Source organism: Emiliania huxleyi (assembly GCF_000372725.1).
Source record: "Emiliania huxleyi CCMP1516 unplaced genomic scaffold EMIHUscaffold_369, whole genome shotgun sequence".
Taxonomy (NCBI): Eukaryota; Haptophyta; order Isochrysidales; family Noelaerhabdaceae; genus Emiliania; species Emiliania huxleyi.
The window spans coordinates 35,477-59,457 of NW_005199203.1; the positions used below are offsets into that span (position 1 = coordinate 35,477).

The 23,981-nt window shown below is 65.4% G+C and overlaps 9 protein-coding genes across 9 annotated transcripts; 4 read left to right on the forward strand and 5 right to left on the reverse strand.

Annotated features, from left to right (window-relative positions):
* Positions 1-825: 825 nt before the first annotated feature.
* EMIHUDRAFT_316125 (hypothetical protein) lies at positions 826-1,425 on the reverse strand (the record flags this gene model as incomplete). Its single annotated transcript, XM_005772010.1, has 1 exon — positions 826-1,425. One exon carries the CDS (start codon positions 1,423-1,425, stop codon positions 826-828), a length of 600 nt encoding a protein of 199 aa, XP_005772067.1.
* Positions 1,426-1,438: 13 nt separating this feature from the next.
* Positions 1,439-1,798, forward strand: EMIHUDRAFT_46179 (hypothetical protein; the record flags this gene model as incomplete). Its single annotated transcript, XM_005772011.1, has 2 exons — positions 1,439-1,602; positions 1,696-1,798. Coding segments are annotated over 2 exons (267 nt in total), but the record flags the coding sequence as incomplete, so codon positions are not given.
* Positions 1,799-5,203: 3,405 nt separating this feature from the next.
* Positions 5,204-5,518, forward strand: EMIHUDRAFT_242808 (hypothetical protein; the record flags this gene model as incomplete). Its single annotated transcript, XM_005772012.1, has 1 exon — positions 5,204-5,518. The coding sequence occupies one exon, from the start codon at positions 5,204-5,206 to the stop codon at positions 5,516-5,518; it is 315 nt and encodes a 104-aa protein (XP_005772069.1).
* A 660-nt stretch (positions 5,519-6,178) lies between these two features.
* On the reverse strand, positions 6,179-7,204 carry EMIHUDRAFT_242809 (hypothetical protein; the record flags this gene model as incomplete). The annotated part of the gene is made up of 2 exons (XM_005772013.1): positions 6,179-6,208; positions 6,449-7,204. 2 exons carry the CDS (start codon positions 7,202-7,204, stop codon positions 6,179-6,181), a joined length of 786 nt encoding a protein of 261 aa, XP_005772070.1.
* Positions 7,205-8,456: 1,252 nt separating this feature from the next.
* EMIHUDRAFT_242810 (hypothetical protein) lies at positions 8,457-10,216 on the forward strand (the record flags this gene model as incomplete). The annotated part of the gene is made up of 4 exons (XM_005772014.1): positions 8,457-8,582; positions 9,584-9,861; positions 9,926-10,130; positions 10,199-10,216. The coding sequence occupies 4 exons, from the start codon at positions 8,457-8,459 to the stop codon at positions 10,214-10,216; spliced, it is 627 nt and encodes a 208-aa protein (XP_005772071.1).
* Positions 10,217-11,367: 1,151 nt separating this feature from the next.
* On the reverse strand, positions 11,368-13,695 carry EMIHUDRAFT_458706 (hypothetical protein). Its single transcript, XM_005772015.1, has 7 exons — positions 13,522-13,695; positions 13,227-13,393; positions 12,623-12,678; positions 12,363-12,377; positions 12,000-12,068; positions 11,769-11,834; positions 11,368-11,679 (listed from the first exon to the last, which is right to left on the reverse strand). The coding sequence occupies exons 1-7, from the start codon at positions 13,665-13,667 to the stop codon at positions 11,554-11,556; spliced, it is 645 nt and encodes a 214-aa protein (XP_005772072.1). The 5' UTR covers positions 13,668-13,695; the 3' UTR covers positions 11,368-11,553.
* Positions 13,696-14,611: 916 nt separating this feature from the next.
* On the reverse strand, positions 14,612-17,689 carry EMIHUDRAFT_242812 (hypothetical protein; the record flags this gene model as incomplete). Its single annotated transcript, XM_005772016.1, has 10 exons — positions 14,612-14,830; positions 14,906-15,007; positions 15,051-15,126; positions 15,210-15,481; positions 15,594-15,638; positions 15,731-15,880; positions 16,003-16,262; positions 16,345-16,741; positions 16,811-17,440; positions 17,582-17,689. The coding sequence occupies 10 exons, from the start codon at positions 17,687-17,689 to the stop codon at positions 14,612-14,614; spliced, it is 2,259 nt and encodes a 752-aa protein (XP_005772073.1).
* A 3,703-nt stretch (positions 17,690-21,392) lies between these two features.
* Positions 21,393-21,797, forward strand: EMIHUDRAFT_242814 (hypothetical protein; the record flags this gene model as incomplete). Its single annotated transcript, XM_005772017.1, has 1 exon — positions 21,393-21,797. One exon carries the CDS (start codon positions 21,393-21,395, stop codon positions 21,795-21,797), a length of 405 nt encoding a protein of 134 aa, XP_005772074.1.
* Positions 21,798-21,855: 58 nt separating this feature from the next.
* EMIHUDRAFT_444876 (hypothetical protein) lies at positions 21,856-23,774 on the reverse strand (the record flags this gene model as incomplete). The annotated part of the gene is made up of 9 exons (XM_005772018.1): positions 21,856-22,120; positions 22,189-22,226; positions 22,301-22,329; positions 22,474-22,539; positions 22,613-22,642; positions 22,720-22,871; positions 23,182-23,257; positions 23,423-23,515; positions 23,586-23,774. 9 exons carry the CDS (start codon positions 23,769-23,771, stop codon positions 22,059-22,061), a joined length of 732 nt encoding a protein of 243 aa, XP_005772075.1. The 3' UTR covers positions 21,856-22,058.
* Between the last annotated feature and the right edge of the window lie 207 nt (positions 23,775-23,981).

Below are 23,981 nucleotides of genomic sequence, written 5' to 3' on the forward strand. Positions count from 1 at the left end.
ACACACACACACGCACACGCACACACGCACACACACCGCCCCCCCCCCCCCCTCCCCCTCCCCCTCTGCTACCGGCCTCTCAGCGCGGGTGCCAACGGCGCCGCGCTCCGTGTCCCGCAGCTTGCCCATCTGAGTCAGATGCCGGAGGCGCGCGCACGCTCGCCGGCGCAAAAATCTTCACCTCTGTCTCGCTGGCGGAACTCTGCCGCCTCTCGCCTCTCGGCTGCTTAGACCATGCCGGAGGCCTTGGCGGCGGCAGCCGCCTGCTTGAGGGCGGCGGCCTCCTCCCGACGTCCCGAGTCATGTCGGCCTCGTTGTTGAGTCCTCTGTGGCGTGCCACGGTGAGGACGTGTGCGCCGGTTGTCGGGTGGCTTGGGATGTAGTACGGGAGAGTCAGGGGGCGGGGGAGCTGAGCAAAAGAATTTGGGCCGGGGGGGGAGCGTGGTGGTGGTGGTGTGTGGGGAGGGGGTGCAAAGCCAGCAATTTTTCTCGTGGGCCAACGGCGTTCTATGCAGCATCTGTCGCTAGCGGCGCGCAAGTGGCCCGACAGCCGCGACTACACTCCGGCCCGTCGCCCGGCCTACTGAATGCAATGCCACAGCCAGCGTGGACGCAGCGGCGGATCTCATGGATGGTACCGGACGGCAAACGCGGCGCGTGCCGCCACCCCGGCTCTAAGTCCCGCGTAAAGCGGGTGACGTGGGCCTTTTCGGACGCAGATTGCCGCCGCGCGTGCGCGCAGCTTCTGCTTTGCTTCGCCTACGAGTACGCCAAGCTCGGCCGCTTCTCAAAGTGCCACCTGCAACTCGAGCCGACCGACTCGACCTACCCGATCCTCGGCCACTCCTGCTTTGCAAAGACATGGGACGGGCACGCCGCCATCATGGCGTTCCCGCCCTTCCTGTCGCCAAACCCTCCGCCGCGGCCGCCGTCTCCGCCGCCGAGGCTGCCACCACCGCCGCCTCCCCCAGCGCCGCCGCCGCCGCCGCAGCCGCCACCTCCGCCCCACCCGCTGGCGCCGCCGCCGCCACTCCCGCCGCCGCCGCCCTCGCCCTCGCCGCCGCCCTCGCCGCGCCCGCCGCCGCCGCCTCCGCCCACCCCGCCGCCGCCCCCAAGGCCGCCGCCTCCCTGGTCGCCGCCGCCTACGCCGCCTCCAGACCCGCCGCCGCCCGAACCGCCGCCGCCGCCGCCGCCAGATCTGCCGCCTCCCGCACTGCCGCCGTTTCCGCCTCGCCCTCCCTTTGGCCCGCCGAGGCCCGACCCGCCATCGCAGCCGCCGTCGCCTCTTCCGCCGCCGCCGCCGGTCCCGTCCGCACCGCCGAGCGCCCCGCCGGCGCCCCGCCCGCCGCCGCCGCCCTCGCCGCCGCCGCCTCCCAACCCGCCCCCTCCGCCTCCCAACCGCTGCCTTGCCCTGGTGGGGCCCATGGCGAACTTCGACACGTGCACCGACCTGCGGAGCGCGGACCTGCGCGGCGCGAACCTGTACCGCGCGACGCTGAACAACGTCGACCTCTCGGGCGCGAAGCTCGACGGCGCCGACCTGAGGTATGCCACGCTGCAAGGCGCCGACTGCCGCAGCGCGGACTTCCACAAGGCGAGCCTGTTCAAGGCCGACTTCAGCAAGGGCGGACCGCTCCTCGGCCCCTCCTAGACCTCTCCTAGACCTGCCCTAGACCTCTCCTAGGCGGACTTCAGCAGGGCGGACCTCTCCTCTGCCAACCTCTCCTCCACCGACGCCTCCGAGGCGTTGTTTACGGAGGCGGTGCTCTGGCGGACGGACTTTACACGAGCCAACCTCAAGCTCTCCTCGCTGCGGGTGATTCGCCAAGGGGGCGAGGTCACCTTTGACTACGCAGGCGCAGTCTCGCCCAATCTCGCCCAGTCTCGCCCCCTCATCTCGCCCAATCTGGCCCAATCTCACCCAATCTCGCCCAATCTCGCCCAATCTCATCCCCTCGTCTCGACCAATCTCGCCCAATCTCGCCCAATCTCGCCCCCTCATCTCGCCCCCAATCTCGCCCAATCTCATCCCCTCGTCTCGACCAATCTCGACCAATCTCGCCCAATCTCGCCCCCTCATCTCGCCCCCAATCTCGCCCAATCTCATCCCCTCGTCTCGACCAATCTTGCCCAATCTCGCCCAATCTCGCCCCCTCATCTCGCCCCCAATCTCGCCCAATCTCGCCGCAGACATCTCCGGCACGCAGCTGACGGACTGCACTTTTGTGCGCTCGACCTTCCGCCACACCGACCTCTCCAACTCCGCGATCGAGGACCTGCCCTAGACCTGCCCTAGACCTGCCCTAGACCTGCCCTAGGCCTGCCCTAGACCTGCCCTAGACCTGCCCTAGGCCTCTCCTAGACCTCTCCTAGACCTCTCCAACTCCGCGATCGAGGACAGACCTCCCCATATCTCCCCATATCTCCCCATATCTCCCCATATCTCCAACTCCGCGATCGAGGACCTTCGTCAAGCCGGCGCCCCAACCATCAACTCACGAGCCCGTCCACCAGTCCCACCAGTTCATCACTTTTGGACCTTCGCCATCTCCCATGAATCGACCCACCAACTACTTGCTCGCTCCCCGCCACTCTCAGGATCTCCGCCTGGCGGGCTCGCGCTTCGACTACACCAACTTCGCCGGCATTAAGGTCATCGACACGGGCATGGAGAAGGTGTCTGCGCCCCCCACCGCTCACCCACGCGCACTGGGCCTTGCACTCGTAATGCCGTGGGGCTCCCGTCGTCTAGACGTGGAGACGCGAGCCCCCCCCCCCCCCCTGCCCCACCACCTCGTGTGTGTGGAGAAGTCTACCTTGCCTTGCCTTACCCAGGTGTCTGCGCCGGGCGCGAACTTCAACCGGTGCGACCTCGACCAGGCGCTTTCGCGGGTAGTGGGGCACTTCAGCGCGGGGCCGGTGGGGCGACCCTGAAACAAGAAAACCGGTGCGTGCGCCGAGGCGCCCAGCATTTCTTTTTTAGATTCGCTTCACGGGCTCCGCGCTGCAGAACGCGACCTTCGTCGGCGCGAAGCTGATGGAGGCCAGCACATATCGACAGCACATATCTCCACACATCTCCCCACATCATTCTATCCCCATATGTTGTCCCCACATCTACCCACACGTTGTCCCCGATGGAATTATCAAATGATCACTTTGTGAGATTCCGTTTGTGTGAATGATTGCTCTAGGCCAGCTTTGCGGAGGCGGACGTCCGTGGCGTCGACTTCACCTCTGCGCGCCTCAACCTGGCCAGCTTTCCTAGACCTCTCCCAGACCTTTCCTAGACCTTTCTCCTAGTAAGACCTCTCCTAGACCTCTCCTAGACCTCTCCTAGACCTCTCCTAGACCTCTCCTAGACCTCTCCTAGACCTCTCCTAGACCTCTCCTAGACCTCTCCTAGACCTCTCCTAGACCTCTCCTAGACCTCTCCTAGACCTCTCCTAGACCTCTCCTAGACCTCTCCTAGACCTCTCCTAGACCTTTGCGCGCCTCACCCTGGCCACCGTCCGACGCGGCGCCCTCAAGCAGAAGCGGGTCGTTCACAGAGTGAACCAATCCTCGTTATAGGCCACCTTCCGGCGTGCCAAGATGGCCGGCGCCCAGTTTAACCGCGCCGAGCTCACCGACGCCACGCTGGACATGGCCTCGGTCCAGGACGCGAGCTTCGTGGAGGTGCACGGCCTGTGGTATCTCGGCTCGACCTCGGCTCGACTTCGGCTCGACCTCGGCTCGACCTCGGCTAGACTTCGGCTAGAGCTCGGCTAGACTTCGGCTGGAGCTCGGCTAGACCTCGACTGGAGCTCGGCTAGATCTCGACTAGAGCTCGGCTAGACTTCGGCTGGAGCTCGGCTCGATCTCACGCGAGGCGGCCGGCGCTAATACCCAAGGCCCTCTTGGGGTTACACCTTCGTCCCGCTCAGTAGCCTTCCGTCTCTTATGGGAGTCCCTTCTCTGCGAGGAGCCGATCCGCGTACTGCTACCACCGAGCTAGGTGCGCGGCCTCGGCAAGGCCTCCTTCTTCGGCGTCACCGGCAAGGCGTGCTGCGACGCGCGGGGCGTGAGCCTGCATGCGGGCGTGTGCCACAAGGACGTGTGGCAAAAGGTGCGGAGCTGCAGTCTGTGACGCGGCCCCCCCACGCGCCGTGTGTGTTGGGACTCTGTCCTTCTCCCATCCGCATCCCTAGAGTTGGCGTGTCCGTTTTCCTTTTTTACCAAGTGGTCACGACCCCTCACTCGCTCCGACCCCCCCAAAGAATTAAATAGCGCACGGGTGTCGGTGGTAGCGAGTGAGCCGCGCGGCGCGGCTCGGTGGGAGTCGTGATTTGTCGCACAAGGGATTCGATCAACGCCCGTCGGAACACTCACAAACATCGAAAGTGTTATCGTGGGTGGCCTGGCGTAATTGACGTATAAGTCGTGCTGGCGCGCTAATGGCGCGTTTGATATTGGGATGGTGTGAACTCGCGCCATGGCTCGTCCATCATCGAGAGGTCTGCCCCTCGCTGGGTGTCACTCTATTAAACAAACACGTGCGGCCCACCCATCTCCACCTCGCACCTGCGGTGTGCGGAGGCTGCGCAGGGTCGGCCCACCACCGGCGGCCGCGGCGCGCTATATCTACACATTGCGAGATGGTGCATGCTGATGCGTGATGCCTCTCAACAAACGGAGTGCCTCTACACGGCAATCACCTTCATGCTTGCGTTCAAGTACGCAAGGAAGGTGGTCCACATCGAGGACCGGAGACTGACCAGTCCCGTGCCCAGGTGCCCGAGCTCGCCGTTGACGGCACCGGTGAGGCCCGATTCGTCGGTGAAACTGGCGTTCCGGCCGCCCCATACGTCTTACTGGGAGCTATAACGCACGGGCCCTCAGCGGAGCTGGGAATAGGACCGCCGCAAGCGGCGTGGCGTGGAGCGGTTGAGCATCCCTCCGGCCGGGGGCCCCTCTGCGCCGGCCGGGGAGGCGTTGTTGCAGGCTAGGACGCAAGCGTCCGTCGCCCTTTTCAAACTCGGCGTGTCAGTGCAGTGCCGACGGAAGTCAACCACGAGTTGACACAAAAAGAATCTCAAAAACAATTTTGCACAAAGAAGACTGACGACCACGTGCCCGCTGGGTTTCAAGGCGCGACGAGACAAGGACAAGTCGCAAAACTTGCGCACCGCACGTCCCCCTCCACGCTCCGCTCTCCGTAGCAATGGGTGCCGCCTGCTCCAACACCGCCAACGCGACCGTCGCCACCGGCGCGTACGACCCGACCATCAAGGAGGCCTCCCTGAGGTCCTACGAGGAGGCTCCGGTGCCTGCCGAGGAGGTCGCGTACGCCTCGCGTGGCCTCGCGCCCGAGGCTGCGCCGGAGCAGGAGTCGCTGCTGCAGCGCGTCTCGTCCAAGATAAGCGAGATGATCGCGCCGCTCACCGAGCTGAAGTGCACCACCTCGTTCCGCGCCGCAGACGCGGCGGCGGAGGAGCCGGCCTGCAGTGACGAGCAGGCCGAGGAGCCCAAGGCGTAGACGCACCTATCCGTGCTGTGGGGAGTGGGGAGAGCCATGAGTGAGTGAAGAGCGAGCGAGCGAGCATGATAGCGTGAAGAATTGGTTCTGTGCTGCCATGAACGGCGGTCCCTTCTCGACCGACCCAGTGTTGCAAGTGGACTACATTTCACCTCTTCCCGATGCTCTGCGACGCAGCCTCATGGCCGGCCGATCGAAGCATCCGTTCCCGTCGACGTTCCCGGGCGCGTTGTCGGTGTGATGACGCGGTTATCGTGCGGGGCCAGAAGTTGTGAGTGAGGGGCGGCGGCGTGCTAGCTGAGCTAGCCGCGCCCCTGCGCCACCTAGAGTTGGCGCCAGCGCGGCCACACTCTTTTTTATTCTTCATGCTTTGTCAAGTGCACACAAAAAAGCCTCCGTTTGCGAGGCCGAGTCGTTGCTTCAAGCTACCGGCGGACGGCGGACGGCGCGGCGCGCCGGCGCCCCCCGGCGCGGGCCCCGGCCCCCCACAGTCACCGCCACACACCAGGCACCGCCACCGGCCACACCGCGCCCGCGCGCCCGCGGTCTCTCGGCTCTCGCTTTCCCCGTCGCTGTGCGCTCTGCCTCTGGCTGTCGACCTCTGACCTCTGACCTCTGTAGTCTCTGACCCCCCTCTCCGGATTTATTGCACCTGCCACCTCAATTCTCCTCTAGAGGTTGCTTACTCAGCTGAACGCAACGCACGGACGGACAGTATAGCATGCACACGCTCATATGAATCAGAACTTAATTCTACTCCTCGGTCGTCACCGCCCCCGCCCGCTCCCGCGCCAGCGCGGCGCGGAACGCCGCGTAGCTCGCGCAGCCCGTCTCTGGCTGCATGCTGCGCGCCCACCGCTCCTCGAGCCGCCTGGCCACGTGTGGTGGGAGGGAGCCGCCGCCTCCGACGCCGCCGCCGCCCTCGCGCACCTTTCCCACCACGCCCGCCTCGCCAAACACATACTCAGCCGGCACCCCCATCGCGTCGCGCCGCCTGGCGAACGTGAAGTGCTCGTCGAACTGCGCGCCGTGCGACCGCATGAACTCGAAGCTCGAGTTGGCCGTCGCCGCCTCGACCCGCGGCGCGTCTGCGCCGTCGGCGTCGTAGCCGAGCCAGGCGGCGATGCGGCGCACCTCGCGAGGCAAGTCCTCCTTCAGGTCCTCGAAGCAGAGCCAGAGCACCTCCTTCTCGGCTCTCCGCCGCCACCAGCCGAGCAGAAAGTCCCAGATGTAGCCCGAGTGCGACACGCCGTCAAAGACGCCGTCGGCGAACTCCTCCACCGTGAGCGAGCCGGGCGGCAGGCCGACGTAGCTGGGCAGGAAGTGGTAGAAACTGACGAAGGCGTCGAGCGGGTCCCGTGCCACGACGATATACCGCGCGCCGCGCGCGATCCGGTCGGCGGGCTCGTGGCTCTTGAAGAGGCGCGGCGCCGCCACCTGGTCGGCGGCGAGGTCCTGGCCGCAGTCGAGCGCCAGGATGTCCCACGGCACGACCTCGGTGATCTCGCCGAAGCTCATGTCGCCGCCCGTCCTCAGCTGGTGCACGATCTGCGTCACCCACGTCGTGCCACACTTTGGGTAGGTGACGACAAAGACGTCGGTCGGCCGCGGCCGGAAGCCCGCCGTGCCAGCCTCGGAGGAGGCAGCGGTGTGCATGCCGGCGTTGCGGGCACGGACGATGTCCATGAGGCTGCGTCGCAGGCTGCAGGTTTGCCCACCGGCCTTGGAGTCGCGGTTCCAGGACAGAGGGAGCGCGCTGCGGCGCGTTGCTCGAATTTCTTTTCTTTCCCTCAGAAAACAATTCTTTCCGGTATGAGGGGCGCCATCCGCATCCGCCCCACCCGCGTGCTCGCCGATCTGGCTCAGGGTCGCCCTCACTGCTCGCCTTCCTCTCCGGGCAGGGGACGAGCGGCACGTCGCTCGCTGCCCAGGCTAGGATAGGGTGCTAGGGTGCCCACAGGGCCCAAAAAAAGAATTTAGACAAAAGAACTCTCTCTCACAGCAGACAGGCTCGACACAGGTGCGAACTGGCGCGTGCTAGTACTATCACAGGCAAAAAAAGAAAGGGAAAAAGAAATGGGCGAACCCCGATCGCAGCACTTCGTGTTGGAGAGTCGAGATATTGAGAGTGTGACTAGGAGGGAGGGACGCTGCTCGCTGGGGATTCTCAAAGGTATACCCTTGAATGGCCGGATCCAGCCTTGAAAGTACGAGATCGCGCGCGCTTCGCGCGCAGCACCGCCTGTTCTCCGCGGCTGTGTGACGACGCGTGCCGTGTGCCAGCACAGTTGGGCGCGCGCGGCGCGACGGCGCCGCCGGCGAGGAGCGGGTGCAGCGGCCGCCGGCGGCCGTACCGCCCGCCAGCCGGCGCAGCAGCGGCCAGCGCAGCGGCCGCCGGCGCAGCAGCCAGAGCAGCCGGTGCGCGCCTTGCGAGGCGAGTACTGCCGCCCGGCAGCCTTGAGGCGGCCGGGCGGCAGTACTCGTTCGAGCTTTGCGAGCCGTGCGCGCGCCGAGGCGCGCGCGGCGCGCGCCCGCCCGGCTGCCAGTAGGAGGCGGCGCAATATGGCCTATAGTACAACCCTTGAGGAGGAGGAAGAGGCTGGCTGGCAGTGCTGTATGCCGCCGGGGGGGCAGTTTTGGGGTGCTGTCCCCATCCCAAGGGGCTGCAGAAGGCGTCCGCAGCCGGGACAACCCGCCCCCCCCCCGCCGAGGCCGGTCGAAGCCCCCTTGACCACAGCCAAGAGGAGTCCTCTTGGTGCTCCTGGCGGCCGTTCAAAGGTCGGGCGCGCGCCGAGGGGGGGGGGGGGGTCTTGCTTGCTCCACACCGAGCGCCATCGGTCCGGACCGGCGTGGTCACCGAGGGTCGGCTTGCACAAGGTCTGAGCCGCGGGCGCTCGGCGCCAAGTGCAGTGTCACGCTCGCGCTGGAGCGGGACACAATGGGGAACCCTCGTTTCCTAGTCACTCGGTCCCCCAACGGAAGAGGCCTCGCTCCTATTGGAACACTCCAACATCAGATTTGCCTCGTGCGTCCCTTTTTGAGCCAGAAAGCTATTTTCTTTTGGGTCCTGTGGGCACCCTAGCCCCAGCTCGACGCGCGGCACGACACCGAGAAGCAGGACACGCTGCTCACCTGGGCCGCTCGTCACGGGCAGGCCGAGGCGGTGCGGCTGCTGCTCGAAGGCGGCGCGAGCGCCGGGGCGGCTGACAGCGATGGCGCGTCGCTCTCTTACTCGCGTGCGAGGGGAATACCCCGAGATCGTCCGGCTGCTGCGCGACGCTGGCGCGGCTGTCAACCAAGCAGACTCTGGAGGCTTCACGCCGCTGATCGTCGCGTGCGAGCAGGGCCACCTCGACTGCGTTCGGCTGCTCCTCGAGGCGAGCGCAGCGGTCAACCAAGCCAAGGACGGCGGCGCCACGCCGCGCTATACGTCGCGTGCCTAAAGGGCCGAAATCGTCTGGCTGCTCCTCAAGGCTGGCGCGGCGGTCAACCAAGCAGATGCTGAAGGCGCCACGCCGCTGTTCATGGCGTGCCAGGAGGGCCAGCTCGAGTGCGCCCAGCTGCTGCGCGGCGCTGGGCGCTGACTTCAACCAAGCGATGAACGATGGTTGCATGCCGCTGATCATCGCGTGCCAGAAGGGCCACCTCGACATCGCCCGGCTGCTGCTCGAGGCGGGCGCGGCAGTCAACCAAGGAACCGCTAACGGCTTCACGCCGCTGTTCCTTGCGTGCCAGGAGGGCCACGCTGACACCGCCCGGCTGCTTCTCGAGGCTGGTGCTGCGCCCAACCAAGCCAAGGACGACGGCGCCACGCCGCTGTTCGCCGCGTGCCACACCTCGGCCACTCGAGGTCGCCAAGCTCCTCTCCTCCTACGGCGCCTCCCGCGCCGCAACGCCTTTCGGCACGCCCGAGGAGATTGCGAACAATCGCGGCCACGCCGACCTCGCCGCTTGGCTGGTCGCCAGCCGCGGCTGGACGCCGCTCCAGCACCTCGAGGCGTGCCCGAGACTAGCGGCCGAAGGCGTGAGCGCATTGTCCTCACGCGTATTGCCCCTCTTCCGCAGGCGCTCACCCTCGACCGGGCGCGGGCGCTGCTGCGCGGCGGCGCGGACTCTTCAGCGGGCGACCCGTCTGCCCTCGAGCGGGTGCGCGTCCTCTGCGCGTGGGGCGAGTCGGATCCGACCGCTGCGGCCGTCGGTTCCACAGTCGCGATCCACTCTCTGGTCTCGCGGCTCTCGATGAACGGCAAGGTCGGTGTCGTCGTCTCCGCAAGCGCTTCGACGTGCCGCTTCGGCGTGCGCGTGGCGGGCGAGGCCAAGGCACTCGCGCTAAGGCGCGCAATGTAATGGTCTCTCCCCGACTCGCCGGATCCTCTCTCTACACCCCACGCGTCTGCCCTCTCTCAGGCCGGCCAATCTGCAGCCAGCGGCCGAGGCGGTAGAGGTGGGCAGGCTGATCCTCAAGGCGGCGGAGTGGTCGCCGCAGTCGCACGAGCTCTTCCCGGAGGCGGCTCGCAAGTGGGCGGTCGAGGTGATGCGGCTGGGCTACCTGATCGCGTGGGACGAGGAGCGCTTCGACAGCCGCGAGGGAGCGGCTCCGGAGCTGGCGGACGTCTGGCAGCTTTGTGCTGCCAAAGGTGGCAGTGCGATGACTGCAACGGTCCTGAGTTTTCGTGGCAGGCCAACGCAAACCCCTAGACGCGCTGCGTTAGAGGCTCAAATCACGCCCTCACGACATGATATCTAGCGTGGTCAGGCGCGGGGAAGCGCGGCGGCGCGGGGAAGCGCAGCGGCGGCGGCGAGCAGGCGAAGTACGTGTGCGGGCTGCGGCCCTTGCTCCGATCGGCTGTGCCCATACTGCCGCGAGCCAGTGGGGTGGTGTCACATTATTTAGCGGGGGGGGGCGGGGGCCGATGCGTCGAGAAGAGCTGGCGCGTGTTGGCGCGTGTTGGCGCGTGTATGTGGCATGTGTGTGTATGGTGTGATCGGTATCGATGTGTGTGCGCGATGTGGGTGTGGGTTTGTGGTCGATATATTGTGGCTTTGTGGGCACGTAAACCCGCGCCGGGCGCGAAGTTCGCGGCACGGCCGCGCACAAGAAAAGCCAAAGTCGCGGCTCTCGCGCCAAAAAAATATCGAACCGCTCGCGCCCAACAACCCCGCGAGGGATAACGGAGGTAACGTGCAGACAGGCCAGCAGCCAGTGGGACGAACGAGGGCCGCGACGGCAGCTCAAGCGGGAGGGAGCGGAGACAGTGGGCAGCGAGCGAAGTGGGTGAGACTGATGATGCTCCTTCGACTTAGGGAGCGGTTCAGCTGCTGGGCGGGCTTCAGGGTGGTGCTCACGCGAAAAGGAATCGACGCGATGTACAAAGCATACAAGAAGAGGAGAAAGAGGAGAGGCGCCAGTGATGACGAGGCAGACGCTAGTGCAGACGAGGGCAGGGCAGACCCGGGGACGGCGGAGTCGGACCAGACGGCATCGGCCGCCGAGGGAACGTTGGGAAGAGGCAGCACGAGGAGGGCGGCGGGCCTCAACCGACTATGGAGGACCCGTCACCAGACGACGCAGGGCAGACGACGGTGAGGCGGAGCAGACTCGCGCAGGGCGAGACGAGGGAGGGAGCAGGACGTTGCGGAGATCAGCAGGAGGATGTACGAAGAGATTAGGAGCAGCAGGGACCCTAGGCACCATGTGGAAGACGGCTAGTGCTAGAGCCGTAGAGCTAGTGTCCCCCCCCGCATCGGCGATCGGGAGGACGACCCCGGCTAGTCGCCGACCACACCCACAAAGAACCCTGCACAAAGATCGCAAGGGCGGGGACCTGTTCCTTTTTACCCATCTCACAGTAGAGGTGTCCGTTTTTATTTATTTATTTACAACCCCGCAACACCACACCGCAGGACCGCGGCCTCTAGCCTCGAGCGGCGCATATGCTACCAGGTCACAGTATATGGGTTCGGGACGTATTCACAGCAGTATGACGGGGTCCCCTACCCCCGGAGTGTGAGTCCATATGGCTGCAGCGCGCCGCTCAGGTGGCCCTTCCAAGGTACTTGCGGTCGTCCGTGTCGACCTTGATCTCCTCCCCCTCCTTGATGAACATGGGAACCATGATCTCGGCGCCCGTCTCGAGCACCGCCGGCTTCTCTGTCCGCCCCTGCGGCCGACGGCAGGCCGGCGTGAGCGCTGCGACGACTGCTGTTCCGCGCGAAATCTCGGCGACATCTCGGCGACATCTCGGCGGACCTGCGCTGTGTTGCCGGCCGCTCCCGGCGCAGCCTCGACAACCTTGAGGGTCATCGATTTCGGCACCTGCGGAGATACAGCGGAGACACAGTGGAGCAGAGATGCAGCGGAGATACCTCGCGAGGGTCGTCGGTTTCGGCGCTTGATATCTCGGCGAGATCGCGGCGAGATCTCGGCGAGATCTCGGTGAGATCTCGGCGAGATCTCGGCGAGATCTCGGCTGGGTCGCTCCTGCACGTCGATCGGCTTGCCTTGCCACTTGAGGACAGTGAGCTGCATCTCCTCCTTGATAAACTCCGCCTGCGCGCGCGTGTGTGAGGGGGAGGGGGTCGATGCCCGTGAGGCGCTACGGAGGCCGCTGCACTCTTCCCCTCGAGGGCGGGGCTCTGCCTGTACACACATCGCATTCGCCTTCCCGGGACCCAGTGCTGACTTCTGACTGCCGTTGCTGTCTCTCTCCCTTCTCGACTGTCTGTGCTTGTGCGTCCTTGGCCCCGGGGCTGTGCTTTTGCCTGCACACACGAGACGTGGCCGAGATGTAGGTGAGGTGCAGCAGAGAGGCTCGCCCCCTCCCCCCCTGTCTGTGGACGGCGCCTTGTCGATGTCGCCCTGCGAGGGTGGGGTGGAGGGTGCGAGGGCGGGGTGGAGTGGGTTGCAAGGGTACGAACATATCTCGCTCTATCTGGGACAATCCCGGCTCACCTCGGCTCACCTCGGCTCACCTCGGCTCACCTCGGCTCATCTCGGCTCATCTTGACTCCTCCTCTAGGTCCTAGTCCCCCCTCTGGTTCCACCACCTCGCTCGATCTCGGCGCATCTCGGCGCATCTCGGCGCATCTCGGCGCATCTCGCGCCTTTGGGATCCGCTCCTCCTCGTACGTCTCCATGTTCATAAACACCATGTCCTCGCCTGCGGACGGACCGCCGAGGTCTAGCCGAGGTCTAGCCGAGATCTAGCCGAGATCTAGCCGAGACCTAGCCGAGCTCTAGCCGAGATCTAAGAGCCGAGCTCTAGCCGAGATCTAAGAGCCGAGACCTAGCCGAGCTCTAGCCGAGATCTAAGAGCCGAGACCTAGCCGAGATCTAGCCGAGATCTGGCCGAGATCTGGCCGAGATCGAGCCGAGATCGAGCCGAGGTCTAGTCGAGGTCTAGCCGAGGTCTAGCCGAGGTCTAGCCGAGATCTAGCCGAGATCTAGCCGAGATCTAGCCGAGGTCTAGCCGAGATCTAGCCGAGATATGTCCTCGCTAGCGTCCTAGCGCCGACTTATAGCCGAGATACGGCCGAGATACGGCCGAGTGGCCGCGGCCACGGCTGGCGATGGCCGAGGCGGCGGAGGCGAGGGCGGCGGCGGAGGAGGCGGCGGAGGAGTGAGAGGATTTCGTGAGAGGATGTCGCGGCGCTGGACACGAGAAAGGCGATTGGCGGTGCGAGAGTGGGTGCGGGTCGACTCGCGCACCGTCCATGTACGAGTACTGCATCTCCTCCTTGTCCACCTGCGCGTCTGCAAACGATTCGCCCGCCTTCCACGTCTTCTCGAGCGTGTTGCCCGTCTCGAGGTTCTTGAGCTTTGAGCGCACAAACGCGGAGCCCTTGCCGGGCTTGACGTGGAGGAACTCCTGCACCTGCGGACCAGCAGCCGTGGCGCCGTCAGCGGAGAGCGCGAGCCAGCATCGGCCGCGCCAGCTACGAGATTGGCTCCGGGTTGGCGAGCCGCTGTGTCTGCAGCGCCCGGCGAGGGCTGGGGCGCCACTTTCCAGACCGAGTTGTCAAACTCGATGGTGAGGCCCGTCTTGAAGTCAGCGGTCGTGCCCATTCGGACGGGATGCAGGCGGCTGTGAGAGGCGTGGCCACGCGCGGTGAGGACGTAGGCCTGGGCGAGAGCGCAGAGCGCGAGCATGGCGAAGGTGTTCGAGCGGCGAGTTGAGGTCGTCCTACGAGCAAGACAGTGTTCAAAAAGAATTTAAAGAATCAACAGACAAAAAGAATCTTACAACAAAACTCCCTCGCACAACACTGGGCACGGGACTGGCGCGCACTGGCACTAACACAGGTACACCACGCACAAAAAGAATTCCGCCAAGAGAGTTAAGGTCGGCGAAGTTGTTGAACAAAAAGATTTCAGGCATTTTTCTTTCTTTTGCATGGTTCACACGCAGACACGACACAAACAAATTGCTAATAGCTAAAAATCTCAGTGTCCCCGTCGCGACCGGACGACACCGACTGCGGCAGGCCGCGGGGGGCGGGGCAGTCGGCGTGCGCGTCGCGCGTGGAGGGGTTCGGCTGCCGGATACGTCAGTACGGTACGGCTCTGAGTCGCCTCTGGGGAAATTCTAAAGAGGAGGTGCCCTCTGTCCAGTGGTGCCACCCATGCACGACACCTAGACGTCTGAGCGACCCCCCTCCCTCCATGTTTACGCTGGCGCCGGTTCCATCCGAAGAAATGGTCCGCGCGCGGGGCACCTCCGGCGTCGGTTCTGTAACAAGTCTCACACCAACCCACGCAGTGAGCGACAACTCAACGTCCAGGCGGCTGCACAACCTGGCGAAACAACACGAACGTACGAACGGCCGCGGGGACTAGTGACTCCAGTGTGGCACAAACCCGAAACCCACCGGGACCAAAAGACTGTACAGGCGCGCGCGAGCAAGCGGCCAACGCGGCCGCCTTCTCGGGTCGGGAGGGCAGCCCCCTCGTGGCGCTATAGCGGCAGGGGGCGGGGGCCGAGCGAGTCGCCGAGTCGCCGAGAGGCAACACTATCCATCGTACACGCGCCTCGGTGCTGTCGCGGCGCCACAATGCAAGTGTGCAGGTTTCCTCGGGGCTGGCCCGAGGCTAGCTCAAGGCGTGCACGTGGGGATGACGCCGCCCTCGCCCTCCTCCGTGGTGCGGCCGCCGCGTTTGCACTCGGCGCACGGGTACACGTACTGGTTCGTCGGCAGGTTCTTGAGCTGGTTGTAGTCGAAGTAGTTGTAGGGCTCAAACGCAAGCTCCTTGCCCATCGTGGACGGCACGGGAACGTCCTCGGCCACGACCCAGTGCATCTTTGTCGAGTGTGCCTGTGGACGGGCAAGCCAGAGCGTGAGTATGGGCAATCAATGCATTCTGCGGGAGCGAATGGCGCGGCCGCGCACATACAGCACGATGTCGACCTCCTCGAGGCTCTCGCCGTTGTAGAAGTGCGAGATGTCGGTGCCGGGAGCGGCAGGCTCCGGGTACAGGTTGCCAAAAACCACCTGGGAGAGGGGGGGGGGGGGTGCTAACAGAAATGGGTGCGACCATTTGGCGGAGTCCAGAGCTCGCCTGGCCCGCGGGCGTGAGGTCATCCGGCGAGTACTTGGTGATGCCGATGTCGCTGCGGGCGAGGGGACAGGCGGTGAGAGGCGCGGGGATCAGAGCGCAACGGGGCAGCCCGCGCGGCCGCGCGCGCTGGCGCACCACTTGGTGAAGTTCTGGATGTGCAGGTACGGGTCGCCCTCGGGGTAAAGCACCGGCGGGCTGCCGGGCACCGACATCTTGTAGCCGCGCTTGTTGCCCTTGTAGTTCTTCTGCGTCGGGCTGTACACGATGAACTTGGTCGAGGCGTCCGAGGAGAGGCAGGCTTCAGGTGGGGTCCACTCGCTGTCGCCGTCGTTGTCCCAGAAGCCCTCCGAAGTGATTTTCGTGGCCTTCATGTAGAACGAGTTGTCGGCCGCGGCCACATACTGGCTCTGCAAAGGGGACACCACCACTCTTGTGTTTGAGAGGGTGGGCGCGGGCCGGGGTGGGGGGTGGCTGCGCGCGCGCCGGGTCCTCGCCGGCCTCCTCCAGGAGCGAGGCTACCGACTTGTACCCGGGCTTCTTGGTCATGAAGGAGTTCTCAAGCCCCTGTGGCGGCGAGGGGTCGGCGGCGCTGTTGATGGGCAGCGACGGGTGAGGTGAGTAATGATGGGTGTGGTGAGTAACGGGCGGAGGCGCACCGCAATGTCGAGGTCGATCTTGTAGCTCACGGAGTGCGTGTGCATTGCCCCGAGCGACGACTCGGACACCTTGGCACCCCAGAACTCTGCCATCTTGTCATTGTTGAGGTTGCCCGGGATGACGTAGGAGCCGACGGCGTAGCCAGTAAGCTGAAGCGGGGGCGGGCGATTAGAGGAGTCGAGCGGGCGAGTAGCCCATCGGGGGGGGGGGGGGGGGTTTCCTGCTTGTAGAAGTTGAACTTGCCGTCCGGCTCGAGCTCGAAGGTCTGGACGTAGTCGTAGTTGCCCACGGTGAGGATGGAGCGCACGTAGAGAGACGTCAGTGCGACGCCCTCGAACTTCTCTTTGTAGTGCTGGTACGCGACGTTGTTGGCGGGCGCCTCGAAGATGCACATGGTCGGCAGCTCGTCGTCCATGCTCAGGGCGCCGCCCCAGACGTAGGAGTTGGCGTAGCCGAGGCTTTTCATGAAGACCGAGCCGTAGGGGCACTGCAGCCCCTCGCGAAGCGTGATCGCACAGTTCCCCATCTCATCTGACAGACGCGGAGAGGGCTCCGGAAAGGGTCGGCACTGGGGGTACGGGAGGGGGCGAAGGGCAGGGGGCGCTATACGCACAGCCGCCGTCCGAGTAGAAGATGTCCTTGCGCGTGGACGCCCCCGAGTAGACCGCGGTAAAGTCGGCAGCGTACATCTCGTAGGCGATCCGCTCTCCCTTGAAGCGCAGGTTCGAGATGTGGATGCCCTCGATGGCGTGGATGTCGGTGTGGAAGTCCCAGCCCATCCACGAAACGGTGCGGCCCGAGACGGAGAAGCGGGGGCCCTCCGGGTAGTAGATCTGGGGAGGGATTGCCGCCTCGACGAATGGCGGCTCGGGCTCCATCCACGCCTTGGTGTCGCCGTACCAAACCGTGTCGACCGTGCACATCTTGAGGGTCCCGGTCTCGTTGGCGGCGAGGACTTCCGCGACGGAGTTGAAGATCGGGTTGCCGGCGCCCGGGCACCACGAGATGTCCTACACCACAGCAGTGCACAATGTGAGTAGGCGTCGCGCGGGCTCGCTCCGCACGCCGTCTCCTGCCACCTTGATAACGAGCTCCTCCGTGTCCCAGTCAAACTCCATGACGAATGTGACGGGGCCCTCCTTGAAGTAGTTTGCGCCGTGGCCCGCCCTGATGTCGATGCGGCCGAGGTACTGGCGGATCTTGGTGGTCGAGCCGGGCACGGACGTGGCGCCGCCGCTGACAGAGGCCTTGGGGGACCACGTCTCGTTGGCGGCGTCGAGGGACGCCAGCATCGAGGGGGACGGGATGAGGGAGTTGACGATCGGGTCCATCAGCGGGAGGAGCGGCTCGACCAACGCGTTGCGCTGGGCCCGGTGGTACTGGTCCCAGTAGACGAACGGGCGGTTCTCCCACGGCACTGTTCTCACGACGGTCGGCATCGAGTTCGGGCCGATGGGCATCTCCACCTCCAGGATCTGCGCGATGCGGAGGCGGGCCTGCAGCCACCAGAAGGTCGCGATGCGCTTCGGCTTTGGCCCGCCGGCGAAGTAGGCGAGCACCTCCGACTTGGGCGGCTTCTTGAGCGCGATCTTGGCAATCGTCGAGCAGTTCTCGTTCGTGCACTTGCCCCAGGCCTCGAACGAGACGCCCATAGGTGCCATCATCCCCTCGATCGTGAGCTGCTCCGCCACCGTCAGCTGGTCGAAGACCTGCGTGCGGCGGGGCGGAGAGGGCGCGAGAGGTGGAGGGCGGCGGCGGGACGGTGGGGATTGGCGCAGGAGGCGCGCCTTGTTCTTCGTTCCCAGGTCGTCAGACGTGAAGGGCTCGAGATCCGAGGGGCATGTCGGGACCGCGTCCGGACACGGAGATGGCGACGGCGCAGGGGCAGAGGCAAAGAGCGTCTCGCGTGCGCCCGGCGCAGAGAGCACGGACAGAAGGAAGGCGGCGACAGGAGCCATGGACGGTGGACGATGGAACCTGTGAGGTCAGTCAGGAGGACGGGTTCGGAGAACAGAGCAGCCCTGCGCTCGGCCGCTGAGCGGCGTGGGAGAACAGACAAGTGCACTCGGCCGCTGAGCGCCGCGGCGTCGCTTCAGGGGCTGGCGGTGCTTGCAGAGAAGGGAGACCGGCGAATCGAGGCCGAGAGGCTTGGGTGGCGCGCGCTGCTGCGCGCGCCCCTTCGTGTGTGCGCGCAGCGGGGGGGGGGATCAGCAGAGGAGCCACCTCTTGGACGCTCTTGGACCGCTCTGTGTTGATGAAAGGGGTGCAGCGAGGTCCACGTGTCTTGATTGCTGTAGAGAGTTACACCCCTACTCTCGTGAGGCTGTGAAAGCAAGAGAGAAGAACTGGGACGGCAGCACGGCCGACAAGGTCGCAAGGCGCGCTACCTACCCGACGCTCGAGCACGACAACTACGACCCCGCCTCCTCGCAGAGCGCATCAGGCGCGACAAGCGCGAGAGGTGCAGCGGTCCGACCGCTCCTCCGACGACAAACAACTCTAACACTCACACGTCATTTGGGGCCTGGAGCCTGTTCACGCGCGCGCGAGACGTGCAGACAGGGTTGCCAGGTGAGAGCGAATGGCGCGGTTCACGCCTCGCACAACAGAGAGAGAGATGCGCTCTGCATGGTGGGACATAAAAAAAACCGACGACTCTCCTCCGACCAAGACTCATGCGGCTCCGGCTCTACGACTAGCGAGGCGAATGACATTTTCGACACCCTCGACGACCATCTCGGCTTCTAAAAATCTCTCTCTCTGAAAGCACGCCCACCCTGCGGGATTGCACTTGCCACCGAAGGCAAGTGCGTCTGTTCACAGCTCACGAGAGTAGTTACACCCCCGAATCTTGCAAAAATGATGATGCAGTGAAGGAAAGGAAAGACCCCCCTGCCGGCCCGCCTCTGTCAGTGTGCCTGTGGTAGCGAGAGACTGCCAGTGAGAAACTGGAGGCACTACTTGTGGCACTGGGCGCATGCCCCTCACGTCTAGAGAGGCAGTGCAGGCGCAGAAGCGCTCCCAGAGCGGCGCGCAGCGCCGCGCACGCCACGCCGCGGGTGGTCGGACGAGCGCGGTGTGCGCCGGCGGCGAGCCGCGGCGCCAGACGTCGCGCGAGAGAGCGGCGCCGCCGCGTGCGCGCAGCAGCCGCCGCGGCAGAGGCGAGCCGCGGCGACGGCCGCACAACTGATAACCGCCATTCGCCGTTTTTTTCACACACACACACACTATCCAGTGCTCGTGCTCAAGTGCTCATACGAGCGTCATCTTGTAGTGAACAGGCCGAGTTCGCGGTTTGAGCGCCCAGCGCAGACCGACCGACCGCAGGGGGGGTCCGGTCGACGGCCGCGGAGGACCGCAGACCGGAGGGGGGGTCCGGTCGGTCGGAGCGCAGACCGGGGGGGGGGGGGGGGGTCGGTCGGGTTGGCTCGAGGGTCACACCGCACACGCTCGCCGCAGCTGTGAATAAATTAGTATCTCGAAATACTAGAGACACCAAGCGACCTCTCCCCGTCTAATCACTCCTCGTCGTCCGAGTGGCTGAGCTCGAGACGCTCTACAGGATTGGGTCGGAACACGAGCTCGTCCATGTCCACACTCTGGTCGTCGTCGTCGTCCATGATTAGCTTCGCCGGCGACACACTGTACCCGTTGACGAGCCGCTTGAGCGCGGCCAGCACCTCCTTGGCAAGTCATCGTAGTCATCAGAAGGGACGATGCGCGCGTACTGTGGAGAACTGGAGCGCTGCCAGAGCTTGTACAAAGCAACGGCAAGCAGGACCAGGCCTGCGACTGCGTAGATGCTCCACATATATGTGTGCGGTCGGGCTTGCTCGGGCCTCGGCGAAGAGTCTCCTTGGCGCTTGGCTGCGTGACTGGTTTTCATAGTGAAAATCGGCGATTTCGAAGCGCCCGTGGCGGTTCGCGAGAAGGAGGGCGGCGCTGTCTCTCAAGATGGAAGCAGGAAGCTTCCATCCCGGCGGTGGTTCGAATCCACATGAGCCGAAGGTGAGGGGGAAGGTTTGCCTGAGATCTGAAGCTCACCCATTTGAGGAAGTGAGGAACTGCTCGGCTCACCCCGATCATGCCGAACAAGCTCCTCTTGTAGCTCGATCGGTCACACCGCCATCGCCGTCGGGGAGAGGGGGGACTGCTTCGGCAGCGTGCACCTCGATCCTGCACCGTGTTTGTTATGACCCCCCCCAATGAACACACCAGTGAGGGAAGGCGAGACGATCGAGGGGTCCCGTACCATGCGGAATCGACCCTATCCAGTGCTCAAGTGCTCAGAAGGAGGGAGAACGTTTGTTTGAGGGGGCTCACGGCAAGGACACCGACCGAGGGGGGGGTCGGTCGTCACACCTCCCGCCGCCGAGAGAGCGACCGACCGGAGGGGGGGTCCGGTCCACCTCGGGGGCAGACCACCGACCGGCGGGGGGGTCCCCACGAACTAGGGGGGGTTGGTACAAAGTGACGCTCGTATCAAGCAAAAAGGTGTGAGGGGGGATGAGGAGGATGCAGGATGGGGGGGTCAGACTGCCGCCGACGGCCGAGAGTGTCGAAAGGTCCTTGACCGGCTTGCAGAGGTCCCGCGGGCCCGCTGTACGAGCCATGCCGGAAGCTGACGCTGTGCGAGAGCTCTTCAGATCGCTGGCAAGCAGCACAGCCGGTGACAGTCCCAGGGAGCGTCAGAGCCGCGCCGTTCTGCTGCGAAAGATGCTCGAGCGAGGCGTCTCTCCCGACGCCCGGGACCCTGACGACAAAGACCAGCCGACGCTGCTGATATCAGCTTGCTACTATGCGGACCTGCCATTGGTGAGACTTCTGCTTGAGTCTGGTGCCGACGTGCACTTGACTGACGCCAGCGGCGGCACAGCTCTCATGAGCGCCGCGCTCACACTTTCCCTCACTGCCCTCAGCGAGAGTGCTGCGGCGGGAGAGGTTGTCGCTATCCTGCTACAACTTGGAGCCCGCCTACCAGCCGAGCTGCCGCCTGGCGCCGCCGATCGGGGTTGGGGTGCGCAGTGGACGGCTATGCACAAAAGCGTCTCGGAGGTGGCGTCTGTCGATGGCCCATTCCGCGAAGCCATGGCTCGAGGCCAACCCCGGATTCAGACTCCTCGTGGCGACGTCATCATGAAGGGCCAGAAGGGACAGTTTCGAGCGGCCCCAGATGGCGGCCCGGACCTCGACAAGCCATGGATGGAGCACATCTTGGGTGGGTCAGCACAAGAGCGGGTGGTGGAGTTCCTGCAGCAGCACGAGCGGCAGGCTCGGCGGGAGGCGGCGGGAGCAGAGAGCCCCGCCGGCCGTCCCAGCGCCTCGAGCAGCGCCGTCGCCGTGATTCTGGCGCTGCTGCTCGTGGCGGGCGTCGCTGGCTGGCGCGCGTGGCGGCAGCGGCCGAGCCGAGCACCCAGGAGGCAGAGGGGGCAGCGGCCGGCGGAGAGAGCATTCCGGGAGCGGGCTAGGAGGCGGGCTGAAGAGAGGGCGGCGGCGGCGGCGGCTGCGGCGGCGGAGCAAGCAGAGGCAGACGGGAGGGAGGGAGAGGGGCAGCAGACTGAAGGTTCACCCGACTCGGTGACCGTCCAGTATCTGCCGCCGACGTCGACAGCTAAGGCGTCGGGCTGGCAGGTGAGGGAGCCGCTCAGTGATCCAGCCTCCATGTCCGATGGAGCTAGCGAGGCGGCGGCGGCGGAGCAAGCATCGGCGGTAGACCACGGGAGGGAGGAAGAGGGGCAGCAGGCGGCACCGAATCCGGCCGTAGCGGGGGCCGAGGATGCGGTTGGCGAGGCGGGGGCGGGGCATGCCGGCCGCTCCACCCCCTCGGCACCGCCGCCTGAGGTCCTCTCGCTGGCGGACGCTAGCTTCGACACCGGCCGTCGAGACGCGCCCGAGTCCACCATCGGTGGCCAGACAACGTGTATCGTGTGCTTCACTAGGCCGAAGTCGCACGTCGCTCTGCCGTGTGGCCACCAGTGTGTCTGCGGCCCCTGCTCCGCTCGGCTGCGAGCGTGCCCGTATTGCCGCACGCCAGCCGAGCGCTGGTGGCACGTCCGCGTGGTGTGAGATCGCGGTTGGGTTTCCGGGTTGCAGCCTTGGCGTACTCCGTGTGTCCGGTGTGCTTGGATGGACCTACTCAACTACACATTCATACATGTACCTAACGCGACTACACGGGAGTACCGAACATCCGAACTGCCAGAAGAGTGTGAACGACAGAGCGTGACCGCTTGTGTCGCGTCTCCCGCCCGCGCTGGGGCCCGGGCTGTCGGGCGTCCTTCGCCTTTGCGCGCGACACGCTCGCGGCGCCGGCCCGGCACACCCGCCTTACAGCATCTTTTCGTAGTCGGCCACCGTCATCGGCGTGGAGAACATGCCATACGAGCCGCCTACTCACAGCAGGAGGTGTGAGGAGACGCTGGTCACAGCTCGACGGCGCGCAAGCCGTACGAGCCGCCCGTGACCGCCTGCCCCTCCTTGGAGGTCGTCGCGCACCTGTCGGCACGCCCCCCGGGGGTGAGAAGAGACGCTGCTCGCATGGGCGTGCCCTTGGAGAGGCGGTCGCGCACGCGTCGGTCAGCGTGATCACGTTGAAGCCCTACGGAGAGGCAAGCTGTCCTCTGGCGGGGCAGCTGGGGGGGGGGGGGGGGGAGGGCAACCCTCGCGACTCCACGTCGAGTGACAGGCAGGAGCCCCACGGCATTGAAGGCGTGCGCCGCCCGGTGCGCGTGGGTGAGCGCACCTTTTCGTAGGCGGTGCGCATGGTCGACTCAACGCAGCAGTTGGTGAGGAACCCGGCCAGCACAACCTACACATCTCCCAGGCTCGGAGGGCTCTGAGAACGCCCCCGGAGGGAGCGGGGAAGTGGCGGCCAGCACAACCGTCTCGATGCCGTTCGCCTTGAGCTGCGCCTGCTCGCGAGGTGTCGCGGAGGTCTCTCGGAGGTGTCTCGGCAGTGTCTCGGCAGTGTCTCGGAAGTGTCTCGCGCCTCGAGGTCAGTGCCCGGGAAGGCGTCGAGGCCCCTTTTGTTTTGGACGACGACGTCGCCCGGCTGCGGCTGCATGGACGGGTGGAAGTCGGCGTTCCAGCTCCCCTCGGTGAAGAGCTTGTCGCCGGCGCATCCCGCGAGGATGCCAAGCCCTGCCCACAGACCAGTGTGATGAAGAAGAATTCTACGTGGCGAAGAAGAAGCGACGTCCTCCTGGCGCTGCGCGCTGGTCTGTGAGAAGTTGAGGTGCGGGATCCGGAGGCACTGGGGGTGGGGGAGGGGGCTACCCGCGGGCCTAGATCGTCCGCGCGCGGGCGGGAGGTATGTTGAGGCATGGAACGGTGGTTCAAAAGAGACGGCAGGGAGGACGGCGGTGAGGTGTGTGAGGACACAGACCTGTTCACAGTCAGAGGCGTGAAGAGACGCGCTCGCAGAAGGAGCAGGATGTGCTGCGAAAGCTTCCCTTGTTCGGGTTGTCGCTCGCGTCCTCCTTGAAGCTGATCGGTGCGTGGAAGACCTTTGCGCCGGCCGTCCGTGCCTGCGCCGGCCACGGGCGGGAGGAGAGGGCTAGGAGGGAGAGCCGCGACAACCACGGGGTAAGGGGGCGGAGCAGAGGGCCGCGGGGCGAGAGAGCGTTGCCTCTCGACGCCGCAGGGCGGCGGGCGAGGCGCGGCGGGAGGCGCGGCGTGCAGCGCTTGCGCGCCTTGCTCGCGAGTGCCGAGCTCTTTTCGAGCATGCCTGTCTCGTCCATGCATTCCTTGACGGCGCCGTGGAGCTTGCCGCCCTCCGTCGTGAACTGCGAGCAGGCGGGAGGAGGCGAGGTGGGCGGGAGTGTCCGACCCAGCTTGCGGCAGACAGACGCCCACTTCGTTTTGGTACTCAATGAAGAGGACCGCGGTCTTCTTGGTGTCCACGGAGGTGCCGCCCTTGGCCTCGGCGGGCGCGAATGTGCGATCAGCGGACATGACTGCGGGCGAGCGGCGAGAGGACACGACCGGCTGCTGGACGACGAGCGCGGCGACGGCGGCTGTGCACAGAAGTGCAATTGACATTTGTCTCGATTTTTTTTCACGCCAACAAGCCATCGGCGGCGAGGGCGATACGTATGGTTCTTGCACTTGTGCAAGATTGGGCGTCTTCTGCCGCAGTCCCCTTGATGGGAGGCCCCAGGGTGGGGGCCACCTCGAACCCCCGGCCAGGGATTCGAGCGGAGGGTGCCCCGGATTCATCTATCCGTTGGGCCCCGGTACATTCATTAGAAC

Excerpts from the sequence above, each read along its gene's own strand:
- EMIHUDRAFT_458706 (XM_005772015.1), bottom strand. The coding sequence starts at position 13,667 with ATGCTCGCGCTCTGCGCTCTCGCCCAGGCCTACGTCCTCACCGCGCGT. Across the intron at positions 12,679-13,226 it reads GCAGTACTCGTACATGGACG|GCGAGGACATGGTGTTTATG; the intron begins GTGCGCGAGTCG and ends GTCCGTCCGCAG. Across the intron at positions 11,680-11,768 it reads CGGCCGGCAACACAGCGCAG|GGGCGGACAGAGAAGCCGGC; the intron begins GTCCGCCGAGAT and ends CGTCGGCCGCAG.